The sequence below is a fragment of the Phaethon aethereus genome (assembly GCF_964289735.1).
Source record: "Phaethon aethereus genome assembly, chromosome: 3".
NCBI lineage: Eukaryota > Metazoa > Chordata > Aves > Phaethontiformes > Phaethontidae > Phaethon > Phaethon aethereus.
The window spans coordinates 73,033,539-73,057,533 of NC_138576.1; the positions used below are offsets into that span (position 1 = coordinate 73,033,539).

General features: G+C 47.6%; 1 protein-coding gene across 1 annotated transcript; it reads left to right on the forward strand.

Annotated features, from left to right (window-relative positions):
- Positions 1 to 12,111: 12,111 nt before the first annotated feature.
- On the forward strand, positions 12,112 to 15,666 carry ZBTB2 (zinc finger and BTB domain containing 2; the record flags this gene model as incomplete). Its single annotated transcript, XM_081997646.1, has 2 exons — positions 12,112 to 12,317; positions 14,304 to 15,666. Exons 1-2 carry the CDS (start codon positions 12,145 to 12,147, stop codon positions 15,664 to 15,666), a joined length of 1,536 nt encoding a protein of 511 aa, XP_081853772.1. The 5' UTR covers positions 12,112 to 12,144.
- Positions 15,667 to 23,995: the final 8,329 nt, after the last annotated feature.

Consider the following 23,995-nt stretch of genomic DNA (forward strand, 5'->3'; position numbering starts at 1 on the left):
CTGAAAACAGTACCATTTCAGAGTGTGATATCAGACTTCTGTTGAACGTATCAAACACATAAACGGCAAAGCGAATAGAGTCAGGCAGACCTAGGAAAAACATCTGACAACAAACCCTTCCTTTTGCCATAAATTATGTTATCAGTGCCACAGGAGCCTCTTAAGCAGCAGCAAGCTCCTCGTAAGAGTAGGCTTGCTCCTCAGAACAGGTCACACCTGGAGGTCTTGGTTCTGGAACAGCTCAACTACCACTGGTCTGAACCATCGGCCCCACTCACAGAAGCGAATCGGTCAGCAGAACGGCTTGGTGACAAAGCCTTACAGTACACTGCAGAACTGCTCCCCAGCACCACTCTCCTGCCTGACACAGGGTTATCACAGAAATGGTACATTGGATCCTTTATGCAGTAGAAAAATTTACCAAGCACCACGTAATTCCAGTATCAGAGATCCTTAGGTTACATTTTAATTGTAATTTTTCTAGCAAACATTATTCACCCCTTTAGACAAATAGGCTCCCCCCCCCATTTGAGCATAACACGCTCAAGAACACAAGTTCCCATTCATCTTATATTTAATGTTTCAATATTTCAGCTAAATTGCTAAAATGTTAATTTGCAGGCCAACTGCATCTGTTGGGAAGAGTGTTTTTAACAAAGTTATTTGAGGACTCCTAGACCTGTTCTTTAAAAGCATAAAGTGTCTAGGCTTGATTACCTCAAGTGTTCTGTCTTGGGACCATATTCAAGAGTTACCAAGTCAAACACCTCAAAACAAGAGAAGCATGGTTACTTTTGAAACCCTGAATCCGTTTATATTGGCACAAAGAATCATAGCCATGAAATCATACACTTCTTCCTGCCAAGCCCCTGACCCCACTGACTGTGTTAGTGGCTGTTCACAGTTTTGCAGCTTCAGTTAATGCTTAACTGTACATTAAAACTTTGTATCCATCTTTTTCACAATGTACCCGGTGGCAGCTGCATCAAAGTGTGAGCAGGTTTTATTCTAACAACTAATCCTGCAGCCGCTTGCAAAGTGAGAATATTCTCACTATATTCAACATGGAGAACCAACACCAAGCTGGGACATTGAGTGCCTCAAGAACCTAACCTGAGCTTTCACAGCATGATATGCACAGAGCAGAGCCCTCCTGCGACCAGACAGCACTTGTGAGACTCTCCCCGCCTGCAGTCTTCGTTTCTGCTTGAACCTGGAGATCTCACGGGGACCCTGTGCAAGTGTACGCATGGCCTGACTTGAGGAAGTTTTATGGCAGAGGCAAGATGAGACTCCAGTTCCAGAAGCAACACAAAACTGCCTTAGCTACAAAGAACACACCCGTCTTTCGTCTGCCTCGCCTACCACACGCCTTCATAGTGTAACTGAAAAGAACCATCTTTACTACCCAGTTTGCACAGTTCGAGCCTCCAACAAAATGGGTCTATTCTAACCAGTAAGGGCCACCTGGGGGAAAAAAAGTAAAGATGCAATAGCAATAAATACAGAATATACAAGCAAAACCAGAGAGGAATCATGGTATATCCAGAACTCTAAAATGTTAACCTTTTTAACGAAATTAGGACTGAATGGCAAAATTCTGTTCATACGGAACCTTGTCAGACCATCCTTAATAAGGATCCCAGCTGTGCAGACTGCTTCTGTCTGTGCTTTTTTCCCTACCAGATGAGGTAAAGGACAACCTACAAATGATTGGCTTTGGCAGATCAGCCAGAAAGTTGTCAGAAGACTAGCTATTTGTAAAATGCCACAGAACGCTGCAGGTCAGGACGCCTGACTTCCAGCCCCGTTTTTGTGGGGTAATAGCTGTACCATAGCTGTACCGGCTGCAGAGTCAGTCCCTCTTCTCAGTCGCAGTGTTCAGCACACCAGCCCTGCTGGCTGGATGAGCAGCTGCACGTACCTGACACCTCCCTGCAAACACCTCGAGTATCTCTCTGCAAAAATAAGGTAAGTCCAGTCCAGCCAGCACATACCAGCTTCTCTGAGAGGGATGACGTTCTCGCCAACTTCAAGCGCCTGCCTGAAACAAAAATGCAAGAACACTCAGGCATGTAAGAAGGAGCCTCTCCTTCCTCATCCCACCTTAGTCCTAGGAACGGAACAAACCTCAGCTGGAAATTGCCTAAGGGAGGGGAAAAAGCCAGATACTTTGTGCCCACCTAAGCGAGTTTGTTTACTGATAGCTAAGTAACAAAGTTGCCTTGTAAAGGAACTTACCAGACATTAAGACACAGATGGAGGTCCTTGGTAGTGGTAATGGTTGTGGTGAACCTTTTCCTATTTACGGACCCTTCATTTGTAGCCTGATTTAGAAACTGCAAAGGGCACTGGGTGTACTGAGTTTGCCAGTTTACTTTTCTCAGTCACTTTCCCTACACCCTCAAGATACTGTCCAAGGGAAGTCCACAGGCTGGAAACCACCGATACGTGATGTGCTACCTTCCTGCACCGGATGGCATTTAACATCTGCCACGTGTCTCACTATCCTTGTCTACAGACCGGTTTATGACGCTAGCGTGGCAGCTACCAAAAAGAAAGGCAGAGTCTGGGGTACTTCGATGCAGTAAGTGACATGCACAGGGTTTAAAAACCAAAACCACTGCCCAAACACTTGTCATCTTGGGCGGGGGGAAAGAAAGCTTAACTACCCATCTTAACTATCTAGGAGGGAGAAAAAGTGCCAGCTGAGAAAAGGATTTTTAAAGAGACTGAAGGAAAGCACAATCAGAAGGAAAGCACAGATCTTTGTTAGCCTTAGAAAATTACTTTGCTGTAGCTATACACAGTGTGAGGTAGCCTCTTTCTCCCGATCCCCCAAGTGCCTGCCAGTGACATACATCTTGGCATCACCTGTGTACTCTGTACTATCAGGTGGCTGAATCTCAGAAAACTAAGCAAACCAAACACTTTGGGGCCTTCTGAAGTTTTTGACAGAGTAAGAGTTGGACAGACCTAGTCACACTGGGGAAGCAGAATAAAAAATCCCCTCTCCTCGCACATATAGCATGACAATGACCCCTATTTCTGATTCTTTAAACAAACCTAAAAGAAGGACAAGCATTTTTTTCCTTCACTCTGTTTTGAGCGGTTGAAGGCATCGCAGCTACAGCTGGTACCACCGTTTCTCTCCGTTAGTGCTCAGTCATTGCATGTTTATGTCCGTCTTCAGGCTCCAGCCATTCAAGAAATAGATTTTTCAAACTGGTGAGATATGATTACTAAACGATGGTAACCACTAATTATGATTGTCCCTCACGTACTCTCCTAACTAAGCTTGAGTCAATACCGACAAACTATTTATTAAGTATCTCATGAGCTTAAAGTCAGCATTTAGATGACATTACATAGTAAGATAGACATAGTATAAACGCTATTTCCCTTAGAGCATCTTTCTCTACAGCATACTGCAGCTGCATGGGCTTTAAAAATGCACTCACTACAGTCGTAGTTTGAATCCTTTTTTCCAAGGAAAACAAGAAATGCAAGTACATATATTACTGTAACTTCATAGTCATGCCCCGCTAAAAATGTCACTCCAGCCAAGAATGTATAGTCATGTTTGAACTTTTCCAGTTAAAAGCAGGCAGGGCCCATGTCACAAGCTAATCCGGGACTAAGGCAAAGCCAGAAAGTAGAGGGCTAATCTACACTGCAGAAGCTGTGTCAGCTTGGTTACACCAACTCCTGATGGAGAAGAGACTCCTAACACGAAAAATTCTATACTCACAGTTAAACCATTTCTTTAGATGACATACGTTGTACTAGCAAAAGGATTATTTTTATTATTCTCCCCCCACCAGTAGCTACTCACTAGCTGTTGATAAAGCTTTGTTCACTGGGTGTAGAAACAATTTCTAATTAACATATTGATACCAGAGAAACAGTTCAGCCCACAGAATGACAAAGGTCTATTTCTTCATTTTTCCACCTTGTACAGCATACACAAAAAGTATCTTACACACCACAGTCCTCCTTCGCCTCCAGGACAGCCAGACCTGCTCACAACAAAAACGTGCAAGCTCAGATCCACCTGGGGGCTGGCCACTCACCTATCGCAAAGGTACCCACCCCAACAGCCTCCCCATGCCAAGGAAGCCAACACGAGGACAAGCAGAGCGGTTCCACAACTGCTGCTGTACCCGTACGTCAGGGCTCTTCCTGGGGCTCGCTTTTACATGCGTCGTGCTTCCAACGCTGTGTCAAAGACGAGCGAAATTTGGACAGAGTGTGTGAAAAATTCTAAGGGGGAGGGAGGATATCTCTGGATGAAAAGGTTGAAGACTATCAGAGGTACAATATTTACTCATCTAGCAAGAAGCTCCTGCAGCTGTTGCGCTTCCCACCAATGTAAATCAGAAGTGGAAGTGTTAGAAATGGCAGCTCTGCTAATAAAATGGATTTACAGCATTGATACAAGCTCGCCTTCTACTAGAGTAGTACTAGCGTGGAAGTGGTGCCCCACACCTTCAGGGAAGGCTTCCCACCCATCGCCTCAGACGCACGCTCCCAGCACCCCACGGCTTCGGCAGAGCCAGCAGCGGTCCTGCAGGAGCGGGTCAGCAGTGCCGCAGAGAGCGGCGAGCAAAGAGTTCTGCGAACAGGGATTCTGCTCTCTTGATTTTTCAAAGATGCTGAGAAGTTTGAAAACTTACTGAAAATCTTAGCAGTTTGAGCTTGATTAACATCACTCGAGCTGTTGAGGTTTTGACTATAACAATAAAAATCTACTATTCCATGTCAGATTTCAACTGAACTCTACCAAAAAGACACATTAACAGGACTTGGGTCTCTCTGGATCAAGTTCCTCCCACTGCTCAAGTGAATTTTTACTCAGATTAGCAGACAGCTTTGCCATCCTATTAACACTTAAATCATCAGCAGTATGCTCATTTACAGTGCAAAATATGATCTTGCAATCAGACAAAATTCTGCCTTTAATCTGGGTACACACAGACAAAAACAATACTAAAAACCTAGGGACTGATCATATCATTGACAGCAACACAACTGAGAATGCTCTCAGGTGTGCAGCAGTATCTAAATCAGTCTGAACCGTTCTTTCAAAAAGACATAAAACTAGGAAAGGAGTCCTAAACAAATACCTCAACAAACAGGGTGGGGGGAGGGGGGGGAACCAGCATATAAAACCTAAAATCACAATAATACCACTTAATGAGACAAGGATACATTTTAATTACCATTTCAGCTGCATGGGTTGCAATCATGTCAAAAAAAAAAAACAAACTCAAAAGATGAGATGGAAGTAAAATTTTAGATTCACATCTTCAGTCAGGTCTCCAAAATGCAACAGATGAGCTGCTTATCATTCCCTGTGACACGATGATATATCTCAGGTGTAAGCATCAAAGGTGTGAAGCTCATCAGCATTAAACTCAACACAGAAATCTCCCTACAGATTTCAGATGGGATACTTTTAAATTAAGAATTGCGGTATTGCTGGATTAAGGTATTGCAGTCCAAACAAACATACTTTAAAGCTGAAGTATGAGCTATTAATAAAAAAAATCCCAACAAAACCATAACTAAGTTATTTTGTTCTCCAGTTTCAGAGATAGCACGGAGGAGAATCCCACACAAATGCCGACACAGAAGTACTCAAGTACAACACAGAAGAGAGAAAACAGGCCACAAAGCCTGCCAGATATCTGCCAGAAACACACTGGTTTTCCTAAGTAGCCCACTCAATTTAATTAAAAATTACATCACTTTCACCATCTTCCATGAGAATGAGACAAATCATCCGCTACTAAACAACTTAAGTTCAAATGTCCATCTACTCTCCGTTGTATTTAGTTTGCGGAGCTGAAATGCAAGTGAAATGTACAGGGAAAAAATCTGTCAAGTAGACTGGTTAAATACAAATATAACTTTTGCCATGCGCTCAGAGAGCTGTTAAAAACACGTCCCTTGTAGTTCAGCACATCACAGGTACTCAAAGCTGGTCCCAAAGCTGCAGTTCTGTTCAGTTGCTTTATGTAAAATACTGCAACAGCAGCAAACAGACTATCAGCTGTCAGCTCCACTAAAATTAATTGAGGTTGGTTTTGGTTTTTTTTTTTATTATTTTTTAGGACTTAACTAGTTAAGTTTTCAAGGACAGCTTAACTCAGATAAATAAATTAGTATTCATGAGCTATACAATGCAAACTGACTCAAGCTGTGTCTATCAGGACTGCCATTAACTTCACTGGGAGATGGCAGAGTCAGACTCACGTAAAACTGGTCTAGACCTTGATCAATCTAGATCCTGTGAAAATAACAACAGCCTGGGATGACTGAAATCATCTGTTGATCTACAATCCAGGCAAGATACAAGGCTCCTCCTCCCTCTCTCAGCACATTTGCTGTCAAGACACTAAATTGAAAGAGTCTGGGCCTTTTTTCCACAGCCCATCTTATTTAATGATGGTTGCAAACATCACCGCAGCTACAGCTAGCCCTCTATAAGCTTGCTTAGGTAACTACCTTAAAAAAGGTAATAATAATCTGGACCTCATTCAAATCATTGACACAGTAGTATATGCTGCTCCTAAGGAAAAGAATGCATGCAGAGGAGCCCTCTTTAACCACCGCTGGCCAAATACTTCCTACAAGTTTTTCAACAACCACAAAGTTTCTCTCCAAAAACGGTTTTGCCTGCACCACTGCTCCAGTCAGCAGATGCCCCCTTACAACAAGGTGCAGATCCGGACTGTGCCCAGACGATTCTCCAACTCGGAGAAATCACGCTCAAGCCGGATGCAGAGCTCACCCTTCCACTCCTTCAGGGACCTCCCAGCCTCCCTGCTCCACACTCACATCTCGGAGTTAGTAACTTTCGCAAGACTGACAATTTTCCTGTGTATCGCAGCGTCCTTTGGTGCATTTATTTGTGCAGTTTTATAAGCACCCATGAATTCTATAGCACGCCTTAGATTTGGCTAAAACGAGGCCTGGCTACAGCCACCTTCCCTCTGCACGCCACCACAACCAAACCCGCCGCTGCGCAAAGTTGCCGATGGGATTTTCGGGGCAGACTACTATATGTCCCCCTTAAAAAGCCGAGTTAAAAATACGTGGTTCAACCAACCACCCGAACAGACGAAAAGCGGAGCCAAACTTCCGATGCCAGTACTCGGAACTGCTCTTTCTGACAAGCCAAGTCGCAACATCCCCTCTGACAGTTCGACCCCAGCGAACCCGGGAGCGTTTCGCGGGGACCGGCCCTCCAAACCCCCGCGCGCCCCCTCACCGGGGCACCCGACCAAGGCCCGGCTGTACGTGACAGCTGGAGAGAAGCCGGAGGGACGCGGAGGAGCACACCCACTCGCGAAGTTCGCGCCCGGGAGCCCCGGGGGGACGCGGGACACGGCGTCCCGTCTGCTACAGCCGCCGGTTTGTCCCCAATGGCTCGGTGGGGGAAGCCGAGGGCAGCCCGCCGCCCCCAGCCTCGCTTGGCTGCCCAGCGGGAGCCGCCCGCTGCCCCCGGCGGCACCGGCGAGGCCGGCGGGGCGCCGGGAAGGCGGCGGCGAGAGCAGCACCGCCCCGCCCCGTCCCCGCAGGCCTCCGCGGCCCCCAGCTGGGCCCGCCGGGGAGCCGGCAGCGCCCCGGCCCGTTATGCCGCAGCCCGGGCGGCGGAGGGGCCGCCCCCGCCCGGCGGCTAGCGGCGCGGGGTAGAGGGGGCTGCACCAGCCCCCACCCCCGGGAGTTTTAAAGGTGCAGCGCGCCCGCCGCAGGCCCCGCGCCCCGCTCCGCCGGACGCTTTCGGCCGGGGTACCCGGCAGAAGGGCGGCGGGGCCGGTGCCGCCGGTGCGGCCCGCGCTGCGCGCGGCGGGCGGGGGAGGGAGGGGCGGGCGGGGGCTGGGTGGCTCCTGCTGCTGCTGCTGCCGCCACAGCGCTCGCCGCCTCCCCTCCCCCCCGGCGGGGGCTCCTCGCTGCAGCCTCTGTGCTCCGCTCTCGGTCATGTGACCCTAACGTAACCGGACAGGAAAAGCCGCCGCCGCCGCCGCCGCGCTGACTCCGTTGTTGCTGCTGCTGCTGCTGCTGGGCGCGGAGACGGCGGCGGCCCGCGCGGCACCAGGCGCCTCGGCGGCCCGCGCCCTCCAGGTGAGCACCGGCCGCGCCGCACCCCGCGGGGGATCCCGGCGCCGCCCGCACGTGCGCCCGGCCCCGCCGCACCGGCCGCGGCCCGGGCTGAGGCGGCGGCGGGCGGGCGCGGGGGCGCGGCGGGGCCTGCTCGGCCCAGCCTCCTCATTGTGTGCGAGGGGTACCCGGCCGCGGGGTCCGGCCTCGCCGCGGCGGGTCCGCGGGGGAGGGGGGGGCGCGAAGGACGGCCGCGCCTGGCGCCGCCGGGGCTGCCTGGCCTCCTGACAAACCCCCGCCGGGCCGGGCCGGGCCGGGCGGCTCCATCCGGGACACAGCCCGGGGGGGGATGGGCCCGAGGGGAGGGGAGGGCCGAGCCGGGAGGGTGGGCCGCGCCTGGGAGGGAGGGGGGAGGGGGCAGGGGCAGGGGGCGGGGGGGGCCGGTGTCGCCCGGCGCCGGGCTCGGTTCGGCCGGTTGGGACCCGCGCGCCCGCCCGCCCGCGGCGGGGTGGCCCCCCCTCCGGCGGCATCCGGCGCAGGGAAGGGCGGGGGAGGAGGGCGCCGCGCGGAGCGGGAGGGGGCGGCCCCGCCTGTCTCTCCTCGGCAGGCTGGGCGGCCCTGGCGGCGGCGGCGGCGGCGGCGGTTCCCGTCTCGCGCGCCCTGGCGGCTCCGCTCGCGCAGCGTCTCGCGCCGTCTCCGTCCGTCCGTGCGCGCGTGGCGTGCGCGGGGGGGGGGGCGCCGGGGGGAGGCGGGCGGAGAGAGGGGAGGAGGGGCGGGGCGCAGCCAGTCAGAGCGGCGCGCGGCCACCCGGCCTTCCGCCCCGGCGGCCAATGGGAGGGCGCCGTCACCTGTGCCACAGAGGCCGAGCGTGACTCCGGGGAGGAGGAGGGCGGGGGAGAGGGCGGGCGGCAGGCCACGCCCCCTCCGCGCCGCGCGCTACGGCGCCGGCAGGCGGCGGGAGCGCCATAGCGGCGCGCGCCCCTTCCCTCCCCCCCCCAACCCCCTCCACTGCCAGCGCGCGCGCCCGGGCCCGTTGGGGCGGGCGGGGCCCCAGCGCGGATCTCCGGCAGCCGCCTGCCCGCCGCCCGGGGCTGGGGGCGAGGGGAGCCTTGTGCCGGCCGGCCGGCGGCCGTTGCTACGGAGGCGCGGGATCTCGCAGGCGGTGGCGCGCGTTTGTGAGCGGCTGGGGCCGGGCTGGTGCCCTGGGCCGCTGCAGCGGGTCGGGGCTGGGTGGGAGCTCCGGTGTCCGCTGAGGGGTGGGCGGGCAGGCCGGGAAGCGCCGGTCCGCGCTTGAGCTGGGCCAGCAGCTCCTTCCTGTCAAGGCGGCCGACCTCCCCAGCCCGGACGCCTCCCAGTCTCCGCTCTCTTCCTCCTCCCCGTCGCTCCCAGGTCTCCCTCGGCCTGTTTCTCCTCCTCCGTGGTGCGGGACCGGCTCTTTCTGGGTCTCGCCCGTGGCTTGTGCCCACCGCTTTTCCCGTTGTGGTCTCCGAAATAAACGTACGTTTTCCGAAAGGACTCAGCCTCGTGTGGTTTTTCACCCACCGCTGAGCAAATCAGGTAATTTCAAAAGTTGCGATACAGCTTGTGAGCCAGACCAGCCTGTCAGCCGTACTGGGGACTGTCCCGACAGGGCTTCGGGGCATGAGAAACATTTCACATAGTTGTTGAATCGGTCAACACTACTAAAGTACGGCCTTGGTGGTGTTAATCATCATTTTATTCAGCTAAGGGTGAACCTCCTGAACATACACACGTACCTGTGGCGTACCCTTCCATATATATGAGATAAAGTGCTTTCCTGACTCTCTGCCATGTAATTACCTGAGAGCATAATTCTTCTCGCGCTTTCAGTTCAAAGCATTTAAATATCTTTTAAATACACTCAAAAACCTGGTGTTGCGCACGTGTAAGAACACCGTATTGTTTTGTGAAAAGATTAATTCAGGTCTCTGAAGGGCCACACTTCAACTGCCTCAGTGACTGGTGTTTGGATAAGGGTGAAACTATAAGCTAAACAAACTTGGGATGATAATAACTAGAAAGAATGCCTTTCTGGCTTGCAGTTGCCTCACATCGATGGTTTGCTCTGCCCAACAAGCTTCACTGTCCAAGTACAAACCAGACTCAATGCTGATGCATTAAAAAATGTAGCACACACAGAAAAATCTAAATTAAAGCTACAAAAAAAAAAAAAATTAGCATGTTTTCTGTAACATCACAAAGTCTACCTGCATGGAACATCTTGCAGGATTAAATAATGATGAACATGATTTTTATCACAGCAAATACAGCAAGTATTCCCTCTTTTGGTGAGAGGGAGAGGATTTTAGCATGTTGTTTGTACAAGCACAATTATCCAAACAGTAATTTAGGGAGGAGAGGATGGACCTGAAGAGGGTTGGAACCTGGCTGGTTATTTTTTTTTTTCTCTTATTAACTGTAAGAAAATAATCAACTGTATCTTAAATTGTATTTCTTTCTTTGCCCTTACACCCCTGACTCAAACAAGTTCTGTTCTCATGTGAGTGCAAAGGAATGCATTTGGTCAGCCTGGTTATTGGTTTAATATGAGGGCAATTCTTTACTCTCCAACAAGTAGAAATACTTGTTTCTCCAATGACTAAATATATTGGCATATGTGGAATACACTTTTATTCTCTTTCTCAAAAAGCCACACTCTTATTGTATAGAAGAAACAAGTTGTTTGTACCTTACCTAAAATTACAATAACTTCCTATTAATTTTGGAAGGTAAAAAACCCAGGACTTTTTGTGAATCTACCACTTTTGACCCACTTCTGTTTCTTTTCTGTTCATAGAGCATCTGCACTGTTCTGGGCATAATGTGCCCAGGGATTTTGTTGACTTCTCTTGCTGTTTTACCTGGCTACATATAGACCTACATTACTTCATACTTCATACTTCAAAGCTCTATTTGTTTTGAATAAGTTTATATCCACTTGTTGATCTTACTAGCCATATAGTCATCCATCCAACCGTATGCAACTGCCCTAATGTGTTTCCCTGGCTATTTTTTTCCCAAAGTTACCAATTCTTGTTTCCAAGGCTGCCCCCGAATCCTTGAGGAAAAAGTTGGTAGCCCTTAGGTAGTGCTTTGAGGGCAGCCTCCAGCAGCTGGTACAAGGAAGTGCAGGGAGGTTGTGGGGGGCTCGGGTCGGTGCCACGTTTCTCCATTAGTTATCCAGCCTTGCACTGACAGCCACCGATGGACGGAGCCGCACCCCCTGCCGCTCGGGTTTCTTCATTTGCTAGGCGAGCGTAAGGCACTCTGGCACACAGGCTCCTTACAGAATGCTGTTGTAGCTGATCTCAATAAATAAACAAATAGTTGTTGAGTGAAAAGATTGGCCCCTCCTGTTCCGATAGTCCAGAGGGCTTGTCAATACCTGGAATTAATCAATTGTTTCAGCCTGGGAAAACTCGGGTATGGATCTGGTATTTCCTAGGGGAAGACATAACCATTGGAAATGCTCATTATTTAATGTTGGGTTTGGATTCAGCTGGATAGATGCATGCTTTTAACCTGAATTTTCAGTATCTTTATATGTCTTTTACATAAAAGTTCTCTAACATCTTTTATTGGATTCTGCTCTTGCCTCTACCACCCACTTAGGTGAGGGTATCTGATACTGGAAGGGATATTGATTTTTCCTGTTTGAACAGGCAAGTGGTTAGCCAAAATACTTCGTTCTTCCCATTACAAATAGATGTTTTTACTACTTAGTAAGTTTTCTTCCTCGCCTTTAGCTATTTATGTTTCTGTGCCTTTTCAGAACTCTATAGTCCTGGCTCTGCTTTGCTGTTTAAGCCTCAGCAAATCGCCTGCACCTTTGTGAATCGCATTGCCCGTCACAAAACAGAGATCCTTGCCTCCGTGTAAGGTGTCGTCTATACAGTAGCTTGGGATTAAGAGGTGTTACTGGAGCATGATATATGGACATTAGAGGAAAATACCTGTTAAGAGACATCTACTGTTAAGTTTTACATGGAAGTCATTTGCTTTTCAGAGTGTTAAAAAATGGATTTGGCCAACCATGGACTTATTCTGCTGCAGCAACTAAATGCTCAGAGAGAGTTCGGTTTCCTGTGTGACTGCACAGTTGCCATTGGTGATGTCTACTTCAAGGCCCACAAATCAGTCCTTGCTTCTTTCTCCAACTACTTCAAGATGTTGTTTGTTCATCAAACCAGGTAACTATAAAAAGGTTCACTGTTTAAATGTTGTTCAGTTAGCTGAGGTAAGGAAGTCTAGCAACATTTTGAAACCTGTAAATGTTCTTTTTGCTTCTTGCTATGACATAAGGAATATGGAATCTGGTCTTGACTGCAAACTAGAATCTCAGTTTAACTAAAGTTGAACTCTGATTCATTAACACTAATGTTATAATGTAGTGTTAAGTTCTTTATCCTTAAAAAAGCACAGAATTCCCAGAATTGTATATTTAAAGGATCCTGCCTTCACTCTTGCACTTTCCTTCTCCCACTCACTATCCTCTACTCTGTCTTGGCACTGTTCTTGACATTTCCATAACATTATGTATGAACCAATAAATATTTGCTGAGATTTTGAGAAATGGACTTGTAAAAGAGGTTAATATGTTTCTTTTTTTACAGTTTACCGAAGTCAGTTAAATACTAAAATACTACGTAGTGGTGGAAAATAAGGGAGTTTGTGTTTCTTTTTTTGAGGGGCAGGGGGGCAGCCTTATATGGAAGGCATTGAAAAGACAACAGAAGTGTAAGACTGTTTTAAAGGTTTTTTTGGTCTTTTCTTTATCCCAATTATGTGAACTGTTCAAAAAGTTTATGTTAAGTGAGTGAAACTCTTAAGTCTTTGGCTAAGAGTTCTTAGCCAGAAGTAAACATCGAGGACAGATGTGCATTTGCACTCCTGAGACAGGACTGCAGGCAGATGTATCGGTCTTGATACTCCATCAAGAGCACACAGTCATCTTCAGAAGAAGTGTTGCAAAGTTTACTGTTGAGTAATCTCTCTGAATTCAAAAGCAGTCAGAGAGAGAGCTCAAGAAGGGTGCATCTCAAGAAATGGAAGAACTGGCTATCATTTCCTCCTCAGCTTGGTGGCCTACTGTGGTTAGAGCATTCAGACCACCATGCACAGTCATGTCGATTTCTGGATTTCTGTCTTTTATTTAATGTTTGTTTAACAAAAGAGCTACATGTAACTCTGAAAAATGATTAGAATCCCAGATCCTCTCCTGTTAGCTAACTGGCCTAACCGAGATGTTCCTGATTTTCTTCTTCTGTGAACCTTGCCTCTCTTTCTGCACAGAGATCCAGCTTCAACCGGAGGAGTGGTGGGTGTTTCAGTCCAGAGTATCCTAAAGGTTGATGCATAGGACGTGTTGTCAGCTGGAGGATGGTCTTGGTTTCAGTCCCGTTAGGCGGAAGAGGGAATCACAGCCAGATAGTCTCCCTTTGTTGAGTGCTCTAACTGAGGGACTGTTAGGCTGACCAGGCATACCACTGGTGCTGCCGTTTCCTCCTCCCTATTCAAGGAAAGAAGCTACCGTTCTGCTCTGTAAGGAGCCTGGCCGCTACAAGTTAGATGTGCCCAGGCTACACCTGTTGCATCAGATCCTCAGGGGATTTACACCCTGTCCTGCATGGTTTCTGGATCGTAATGCAGTTGAGACAAGGTGATACCACACATTTGCAGAACTGCAGCTGCAAACAGTAGTAAGCCATAGAAGCCAAACAGGCAAGTGGCAGGTGAATTTTACGTGTTTTCGGAGCTATGTACCGAGAAAAGTTTAATGGACTGTGAATTAGACACCAGTGCGAGCAGGTTTTCATTTAGCTTACAGACATGTTTGAATTCAACCAAAAAAAAGGGGGAAAATATGTTTGCAGTTTACAAAAATGTATTAATACATGACCACAAATCTATAACATAACAGCAATTTAGAAAGGTGTAGACAGCAATGTGACAGCTTTGTCTTCCAAGCCGGTTACTTTCCTGAGGAAGAAAAAGGCATCTTTGAAGTGGCCAATAAGATTAGCTGTTTTACGTTGAAGGGTTTCTCTATATTTATTCCAGATTCTGTCTTTTGAATTTAAGTAGATGCCTCTGATTTTTATCAATGCTTGAATAACCTATATCTGGTAAAAAAGATTTTCCTTATCTCTCATTCATCATTGTGTTTCACCTTTCAGCGAATGTGTTCGTTTGAAAGCGACAGACATACAGCCAGATATCTTCAGTTATCTCTTGCATTTGATGTACACTGGGAAGATGGCACCGCAACTCATTGACCCAGTTCGACTAGAACAGGGAATAAAGTTTCTGCATGCATATCCACTAATTCAAGAGGCCAGCCTTGCAAGTCAGGGAACTTTTTCTCACCCGGATCAAGTTTTTCCATTAGCATCTTCATTATATGGCATTCAAATTGCAGATCACCAGATAAGACATCCCACTAAGGTTCCATCAGCGACCGACAAACTTGGGCGAGAACCAAGGCCACAGACATCACGGATGAACCAAGAGCAGGTTTCTGAAGGCTCACAGCTCTCACAGTTAGCTACAACTCTGCCACAAGTGACCCGGACAAATATGTCCACTTCTGACCCGTTGCCATCTTCTTTATCTCCAGAATTGGTATCTGCTGCTGGTAATAATTCACCTGCAGGAGAAGAGGCCAATATGGAAGCATCTTCTTCAGATGAACAGCCTGCCTCACTCACAATAGCGCATGTCAAGCCAAGCATTATGAAAAGGAATGGAAGCTTCCCAAAGTACTATGCCTGCCACCTCTGTGGTCGCCGGTTCAATTTGCGAAGTAGTTTGCGTGAGCACCTGCAGATCCACACGGGAGTTCCCTTCACATCCAGCCAGCAGGGAGAAAGTAATATTTCTTTGTCTCTCTGTAACAACACAGCTGATAAAGATGCCGTGGAAGTGCCTGAAGCAGGGATGATTAGCGACAGCGAGCTGCAGCAGATCTCAGACTCCCCCATAATTGATGGGCAGCAGCAGTCAGAGACACCGCCCCCCTCCGATATTGCAGACATAGACAACCTGGAGCAGGCAGATCAAGAGAGGGAAGTAAAAAGACGGAAATACGAATGTTCCATCTGTGGTCGCAAATTTATTCAGAAAAGCCACTGGAGGGAGCACATGTACATACACACTGGCAAGCCCTTCAAGTGCAGCACTTGTGACAAAAGCTTTTGTAGGGCTAACCAGGCTGCCAGACATGTGTGCCTAAACCAGAGCATGGACACGTACACGATGGTGGACAAACAGACTCTGGAACTCTGTACTTTTGAGGAAGGCAGTCAAATGGACAACATGCTAGTACAGACCAACAAGCCCTACAAATGCAACTTGTGCGACAAAACGTTTTCAACTCCCAATGAAGTAGTCAAACATTCGTGCCAAAATCAAAACTCTGTCTTTACACTAGAAGAAGATCGCTCCATTCTGCTAGGCGGTGGGGACACAGAAGCCACAGAGACTGATAACGCAGTGTTAGCCTCCATCAAAAAGGAGCAGGAAGCAGTGTTGTTAGACTGAATGTGAAACCTATATCAATTTTTTAAAGTTTCTTTACTCATTTTTTATTAAATCAATTTTTTCCTCCCCCCACCTCTTACTTCACTTACCCCTGCCACCTTTCCCACCAGCCTCCTTCCCGCCCTTTGTCTTCAGCAACCAGAACTGTACTGGCATGTTAGGAAATTGGACTTTGCCTCTCCCACCAAAACAAACAAAAAGCTCTTGCATCAAACCACAACATAATTGATTTTAATACAAAGGAACGTGTGAAAAAAATAATCCAGCTATGTTGATAGTATTAGTTAATCCAAATTTAATAGATTTTAAACAAAATTTAGATTGCTTAAAAGTGTATTTAGATAAAATGATGAGTGTAATGAGAAACAGAGTATCAGTTTGGTAAGCAAAGAATATATATATATATTAGTTTCCCTGGTAAAAGGCATTTCGAGAAGATCTGGCAAATTAAACACCATGCTTTTTAGAAGTCCACATGCAAGTTGATTAAGGTTCTAACTTAAAACCCTCAGAACTTTTCTCAAAGAATGCAAAAATCTCTGTTCATCGAGTTAAAAAGAGCTGAGGGTGTTGGGTTTCTTTTAGCCTTACGTTTTCCTTCAAGTATGCCTTTGGGTATCTGTTTCAGATAGCATCATTGAGTCAAGCAAAGTAGTTACTTAGTCAAATTTTGACTTAAGTAGCTGTAATAATAATGTGATGGCAATCTTTATATATATATATATATAAAAAATACCGTATATGTATAAAGATTTTTATATATATATATATAGAAAGTGTTTGTGTGTATATTTGGTACAGGTAAATAAATGCACACATCCTTTTTAAGTAACTGGCCGTCTACTCTCAGATTCAGCCCAGAAAGCCTTTTAGTTGTTTGACAAAACTAGTCATTGCACAGGTTATTTTTAATCAAATTTAAAACGTCCTGAGCTGTGTGCATTTTTATTGGCCTGTTGAAGAGAAGCCAATAGGTAAGTGTTGTCACCCAAGCTACAAAGGAAACTAGAGAAGTGGCATACTGGTGAGCACTGTACCATCATTAGTGCAGCACAGGCATGTGTTACTAGCTATAGGTTTGGGTCATTCTGGACAAAGGGAGAGAGAAAAGCTTTACTGCCTTGCTTAGGCAAGGAGTGTCCATGATTTCATTTGGTCTGATGGCATGAGTTAAGAGGAAGAAAGAGCGGTGCAGAGACGTTCTAGCAACAGGGGATCATGGTTGTTCTAAAGTGAATCTGTAGTGCTGGCTGGCAATTCTGCTCTGTGAGAGTCCCGTTATTTTCAAAGCCCAAAGTCTGCAAAAACTGAAAGGGTGAATTCTGTAGTTTTAGTTACTGCTGATGGTAGCACTGCATCTTTGTGTTAAAAATCAAGTTGCTGATTCTTATTCTTTTATATAGATGCCCAGATTTTTTTCTGGTAGCCTAAAAACCTAAACTGACAGCAGCAATGAAGCCCGCCGAGCAATGGCTGGGCCAACAGAAGGCATAAGCGGACAGAGTAAGTGCCCCATCGTAAATGGAGACAGTGTGTGTTTTGGGGGGGAGGGGTGGGAGAGGGCAAGTCACAAACCACAGCTCTTCTCTGTGTATACGTTTAAACTGAGTATCATCTTTTTGTGTATAGTTAAGTTCTCAGATTTGTAAGTTTTTATACATCATTTCATTGAATAAAAACTGAATTAAATGGGATATGATTTATTGAGTTGAAGGTGAAAGGTTGTTGGGTTTCGATCTTCCTGAAAGAGCTCTTACTGAGTCGGTTTAAAAGCCAAGGAATGTGTTCTGTGTGTCAGACTAAAACCTCCGTCATGCAGATGAACAAATGGCTTACTAAAGCTTGAAACAGTGGATTTGGCACAAAGGGTCACTACGTAGCCCTTTTTTTCCGGTTTATTGTAACATGACAATTATTGTAAAGTTTATTGTGAGTGGTGTTGAGTTTATTATCTCTCTTGTATTAGAGTAATAGATCTAAAGTCAATTGATTTTACTTCAAAGTATAAAAGTGTTTTGAGGTTAAAAAAGAAGTAACAGCTTACAGAATTATTTTAGTGTTGCCCATTTTAAAACTTCTTTAGGATCTTCATCTACCAATGTAATTTCTTTAAATGTGTGTTTTATTTCATCTCACTTAATCTGAAATGCTCTCAGAGCAGGAAAAAAAAAAGAATAAATCTTTCCTAATTCAGGGTAAGGTCAGCTTTTGAGGTAGCTGTGGTTTCAGGGATAGTCACAAGTTCATTTCCAAAATGACGACAGCTGCTAAAGGTGCTGCCACCTCAGCTGTTAGTTACTGCTTAGTCAGGTGCTCTTTTTTTTTTTCAGAGCTCCAGCTCTGCTCCAGTGCAGAGTACAACAGTTTAGCTCAACTCCTCAGGTAGCTGGCTGTATCAGAAGGGTATGCACAGCCACACCAGTTTTTGTGAGACATTCAGCAGCCCCAGGTCTTTACCTTATTCCTGCCCCCAACTCTCCTTCTCCACTGTTTGGAGAACATGATGTTTGCTCAGTTACCTGTTGAATGAGCTCACATAAACTGATTCCACTGAAAAACAACCGGTCCTAAAAAATGCTATTTTTCTGTCAAACCTGTTGCCTATTTTAGCTCTGCAGAGGGTTTCAGATGACTCACGGATTGTGCAAGGGCAGAAGTGAGCAGGGAGGAGGCCTGCTGGCAACATCCAGGGTGAAGAGGGTGGGAAGCGGTGACTCCTGCTTGGGCAGGTCCCTCATCTGGTGTGTGGTGCGGCCTCGCCAGCTGATGTACGGCCCAGGAAGAAGGGGGGGTGTAGGGCAGGGGACAAGCAGCCAGGGGAAGAAGTTGGTTATGACAGCACTGCTGCTGCAAGAAACATGAAATGGCAGGCTCAGCAGAGATACTTTCACCTGTTAATATTTATTCTTGAGAAATAACACTGTCAGGTAAAGAGAAAAAAAATCACAATAAAGAGATTATTTTTATATGTGTTCAACTATCATAATGGTTTATTTTAAATACCCTTTATTGTCTGACACTCCATAGTGATGTTTAAGTCATTGCCTCTCACTGAGCAGTTTTGTTCCTCTGCAACAAATTAGAAACAGTATATTCTGGTTATTAAGAGCTGCATCAAGAATTTGGGTAATTACAGCACAGTTTTGTTCAAGCTTCTTTGTTAAATCCCATCTGAATTATTATTACAGTTAGGGATAACTTCACGTTTTGTCGTTAAACTTTTGACTCAAGTTTGTGACCAAGTTGCTCGTTACTCCTTCAGTCTGCTCACCTGCTGAAGTTGTGAATTTTCCACCAAATCACAGAAGACAGCTTTGCAGGAACGACTGAATGATCAGCGAAAATCTGCCATCATTCAAGGCTGTGGGCTGGACCTTCAGTCCCAGGATTTTTCCAAAGGAGTATCTGCAAAGTTAATTTCCCTGGCCCATCACTTGACAGGACACCTCTGCCTTGACTTCAGAAATACCAAACGCCTACAAATCTATCTGCTCAATAGAAATAATAGTGCATTATCACTTCTCAAAGTGAAGACTGAAGTTCTCTGCAGGCAACCAATATTTTTTGTCAACTTTGTATCAAGTATTTTCTTGGTCACTGGTCTGGCAATCATTCTGCTTCTGCTGGGGTAGAATTTATTAGAAGATGCTAGTGTTAGAAACATTGAATAGTTGAAACTGTGCTGCTGTTTACACTGCAGAACCTTAAGTTGCTATCTTGATGTTTAGAAAATCTGCTTTCTGGCTCTTCAGCTCCAAATCCCATAAAATAATAGCTTCAGTCACAAGAAAAAAAAAGTAGATTTCTCTTTGTTTGCTTTAAGCAACTTCTTTGACATTACAGAAACTTTTAACATTAATTAAAGGAAACCTGGTTAGACAAGAGCATGTTCTGTGGTGCCTGGTGGCATCACAATCCCTTGCACTGTTTTCTCCCAATCTGCTTAACAGCAGGATTACCTTTTTTTAGATACTTTGCCTTTCTGGGGAGTAATATAGTTCTTCAGTTATGTTCAGCCCAAACAATTGAAGACCAAATCAATTCATTCTCAACCAAGTTAAAAGTATTTTTCCTTGGCTGTATTTCCACACCTTTTAACCTTAAAAGGTAAACAGAACTAAGGGAGAGTACCTTTCAGAGGTCTGTCATTGACTCTTATTTATTGCTTCCTAAAAGTCAACAAATGTTTCCATGTGGCAAGAGACTTCATAGCTGTGAATGATTAGGAGTATTTAGGCTACTGAAAACAAATTCCATTTAACGTTCCGACTTCAACGCTGTAAATATTACACTGTTAGTTAGAGCAGCATACCTTCATAATGAAATCTAGGTGATACACTACCAGCGGTGATAAAGCCTGGCTGTTTAAAATGGCCAGCTGTTGTCCTGCCTCAGGTGGTATGTTTCCATTTCTACAGCTCTTGTTTTGTTTATTTGTTTTTGTTTGTAAAAATGTCTGTTGTTGTCACTGGATAATGAGATCCCACTCATACCAAAACCAGAACAAAACACAGAAAGAAGCAATAAGTCTTTTGCAGCACACTTTGTTAAAGTGTATTTGCCAGATGATCCAAGATCATCTCCAAGAAGAGAAACTCACTCTCCTTAAATATGGGTTCTATCAAGCCTGCCATTAAAAAGGACATATTTTAATGAAATTTAGCTAAAACCATAAAACATACTTTGCCCGCAGTACAGCCTTGCTGCCATGCTGTCTATGCATCCCAGGCTTTTGAACAGATCATGGGTGCCAAGATGCAGAGCTTGGCATGGTCTTTGAGCAGCTGTCAGTAACTGTCCCCACTCCGTGCAGTGCCACTGTTTTAGCCTTTGTGCCAAAGGAGCTGCCAGCAGGACTCTCTCCTATTCAGTCCATGTCTGTTGCCTCGGCCAAAACCGAAGCTCTCCTGAAACCTTAGGAAATCGACCCAGAGAGAAGCAGAGCCACAAAAGGCAAGTTAACGCAAACATACACTTACTGTACTGTTCTGTGGCGTGTGGAGGAGGTACCCCACCGCTGCAGCATGCCTCAACACAGATCCACAGCGTGTCTCCAACATGCTGATTCTGTCAGGCCTGGCTTTGAAGCAATCCCTACGCTTTCTAAGAGACCTTCCTGATAAATCGCATGTTTCCTTCAATCGTGTTCCTTAATATCTCAACCACATGGCTAAAGCATTTTCCGTTTTGTTACTAGCGTATTGTATAATTCCAGTTTCAGCAGTGAATTATTTTGTGGATTGTCACCATTCATTTGGGTCTCTCAAATTCACAGAGCAATGTACTCCATGAAACAAGCTTTATTTGATGAGCTCATTAGGTAAAAATCAAATGAGGGCTCAATCCCCTTTCGACAAACTAGTTTAAATTCTCAATTCTCTAATATATTGCTTCAACAATTCACATGCTCATTAACTCACAAAGTCACTAACCCACATGCATATGAGCAAAGGAGTTGCCTGGCCAAGGGCGAGGGTGCTCATCCTTCCTCCTCCATCACGCTGCAGCTGTCCCCTCTATCGCCCCAGGAAGCTGGGGAGACGCAGCAGCCCAGGCTGCTGCTGGATCCGCTGCTCAAGGGAATTTTGGGGTGAGCTGGCATAATCCTGCCTTCCAGCTTGGAAGTTTGGTCTACACCTCTCCTGTGGCTTGTTGCAGTTAGTTCTGAAGACTGTCGGGCTTATCAGAAACTACCAGTTACTTCTGCAAGGCCGCAGAGACAGCAGGCCTTATCTCTCCCTGGCCAGGGCAGCCAGCGCCCGCGCCGCTCTGCCTGCAGCTGCCCGGTGCTGCTGCCTGCGCACATCAGGCCGGGGCGGGGGCCATGCCCGAGGGCAGCACCTGGGCAAGAGCAGAGTGAGCAGCTGCTGTCAGCCTGGGCCCTGTTTCCGCTGCTGCCATCTCGTTTCCTGGCTTGCTTCAGGTTGGCACTGCACACAGCTAGCGACCTAGAGCAGAGTCTGCATTTTCCCTTTGGAGCCCACTAAAGCATCTTAGCATTTCGCCCCTCTACTCTGCTCTGGTAAGACCCCACCTACAGTGCTGCATCCAGCTCTGGAGTCCTCCGCACAGGAAAGACATGGACCTGTCGGAGCAGGTCCAGAGGAGGGCCGCCAAAATGATCAGAACACCTCTCCTGTGAGGACAGGCTGAGAGAGTTGGGGTTGTGCAGCCTGGAGAAGAGGAGGCTCCAGGGAGACCTTACTGCAGCCTTCCAGTACTTAAAGGGGGCTTAGAAGATGGGGACAGACATTTTAGCAGGGCCTGTAGCTATAGGACAAGGGGTAATGGTTTTATACTAAATGAGGGTAGATTAGACTAGATCTAAGGAAGAAATGTTTCACAGTGAGGGTGGTGAAACCCTGGCACAGGCTGCCCAGAGAGGTGGTAGATGCCCCATCCTTGGAAACATTCAAGATCAGGTTGGACGGGGCTCTGAGCAACCTGGTCTAGCTGAAGATGTCCCTGCTCATGGCAGGGGGGTTAGACTAGATGGCCTTCAAAGGTCCCTTTCAACCCAGACCAATCTATGAGTCTATGATTCTGTGTGCATTTTGTGCACATGCATCACCAAGGGGCTGCGCTGGAAGCCAAAGGGGGCAGAAGAACCCTCGCAGCCCTGCCCTGCAGCACGGAGCAGAGCCCTTTGCACAGGGGGCTGCAGAGCTCTCCAAAGCACGAAGCCCCCAGGCTTGCAGCTTCAAGTACAAAAGGGGGGACCTTTTCGCACCTATAATTTCATTTTACATTTTTCATAAATATATTATTATACCATCGCATCTGCCATTCAGGACTGACCAAGACCACTTCCCCTCAAAAGGCGTTTATGCCAAATTGGGCCACTTTTGCAGTGCCATAGTTAGTCAGTATCTGCAGGTGCAGCCCTGGATGAGGAGACGCACGTGCTGATCACTTGACACTGGTCACAGCCTCTGTGCTGGTGTTAAACCGCCAGCGTGAGCCTCCCATCCCACCTGTAGCAGGTCTTTCCTGACTGCCCTACGAAAGGGTAAAGCCTGTAAAACAGGGAGGGCTACACATACACTGGGTCAGGTTCTCCCACCCCAGCTGCAGTACTTGGGTGATATGAAGGGAAATAGTCACTCAAAGCATGTGATTGCATGCACTGATGAGGAAAGGAAGGTGACGACCCATCAGCAGACCACCACCGCTCCAGTTGCTGGCACCGAGGCTTCCACACAGAGACATGTACACACAATACCGAGTCATAATTGTTCAACAGTAATCTTATTCTTTGCTATGACTGCATTCTTACGCAGAATTTTTTTTTTAATCTCATTTTGAGGCATACATGAGACATCTTTGGCAATATTGATAAAGGAAAGAGACCCAGGACAAGTCCTGATTTGCATAGAAGAACTGAAAAAGAACCTTCGGAGAAACTTCACCCTTGTTTGCTGAGTTTATTAAAGTTAAAAGGTTTCCTGTCCTACTCATTGTTTTTTCAATAAAGCTGTATTACAATCTGCATTTTTAAAAAAACATACCACAGGTATGACTTGAAGGGTTCTAAGCGTCGCCGCGCACCGCTCTCCCGTCACACATGAGGTCTGTGTAAGGAACACGTTCCTTCTCCCTGCAGCGACAAGCACCGGTAGTTGTGGTGACAGAGCAGCAATTTCAGCTCCGAGAGGCCAGAGCGTCCGGGTTCACCCGAAACAACGGCCAGTGAAGACGGCGCGTCCCACCTGCCGGCAAGGCGACGGGGACCCCCCTCCCCCGGGAAGGGCAGCGAGAACCGCCGCCCGGGAGCGGGGGGCGAGGCACAACGGGCAGCGGCGGGCCCGGGAGGGAAGTTGGCACTCACGGCTCGGCGGCGTCCGGCGGCGCTCGGTACCGCGGGCGGGCAGGACGTGGGGCCGCCGCAGTAGCCGTAGGGAGCGATGCGGACCGTCAGGTCGCAGGCGGCTCTGGCCCGCGGCCGCCGGGCGGGTCCGGGGGGGGTAGGTAGGGGGGGCGGTAACGGCCGTCAGAGCCGCGGCAACCGCCTCCGGGGTAGCGCGCGAGCGGGGCGGAGCCGCGGGGCGAGCGCGCTGCGCATGCGCGGGGCGGGAGGTAGCCGCTGGAGGTTGTGGCATTGGCGCCGGTGGCCGGCGGCCGTTAGTCGCATGCCGCCTGACGCGAGTTCCCCCCTTCTGCCAGTGTCACAGCTTGCGTGAGTGCAGGGACGTGTGTTCACCGGCGCTGGGCGTCTCAGGAGCTTCGTGGGCTTGCCCCACCCGAAGCTCGCTACTGGCGCGGGTAGCAGAAATTGAGTCCTCCCAGTTGGTTTAGTAACACCGTGATTTTAGTTAAAACTGGACTGAGT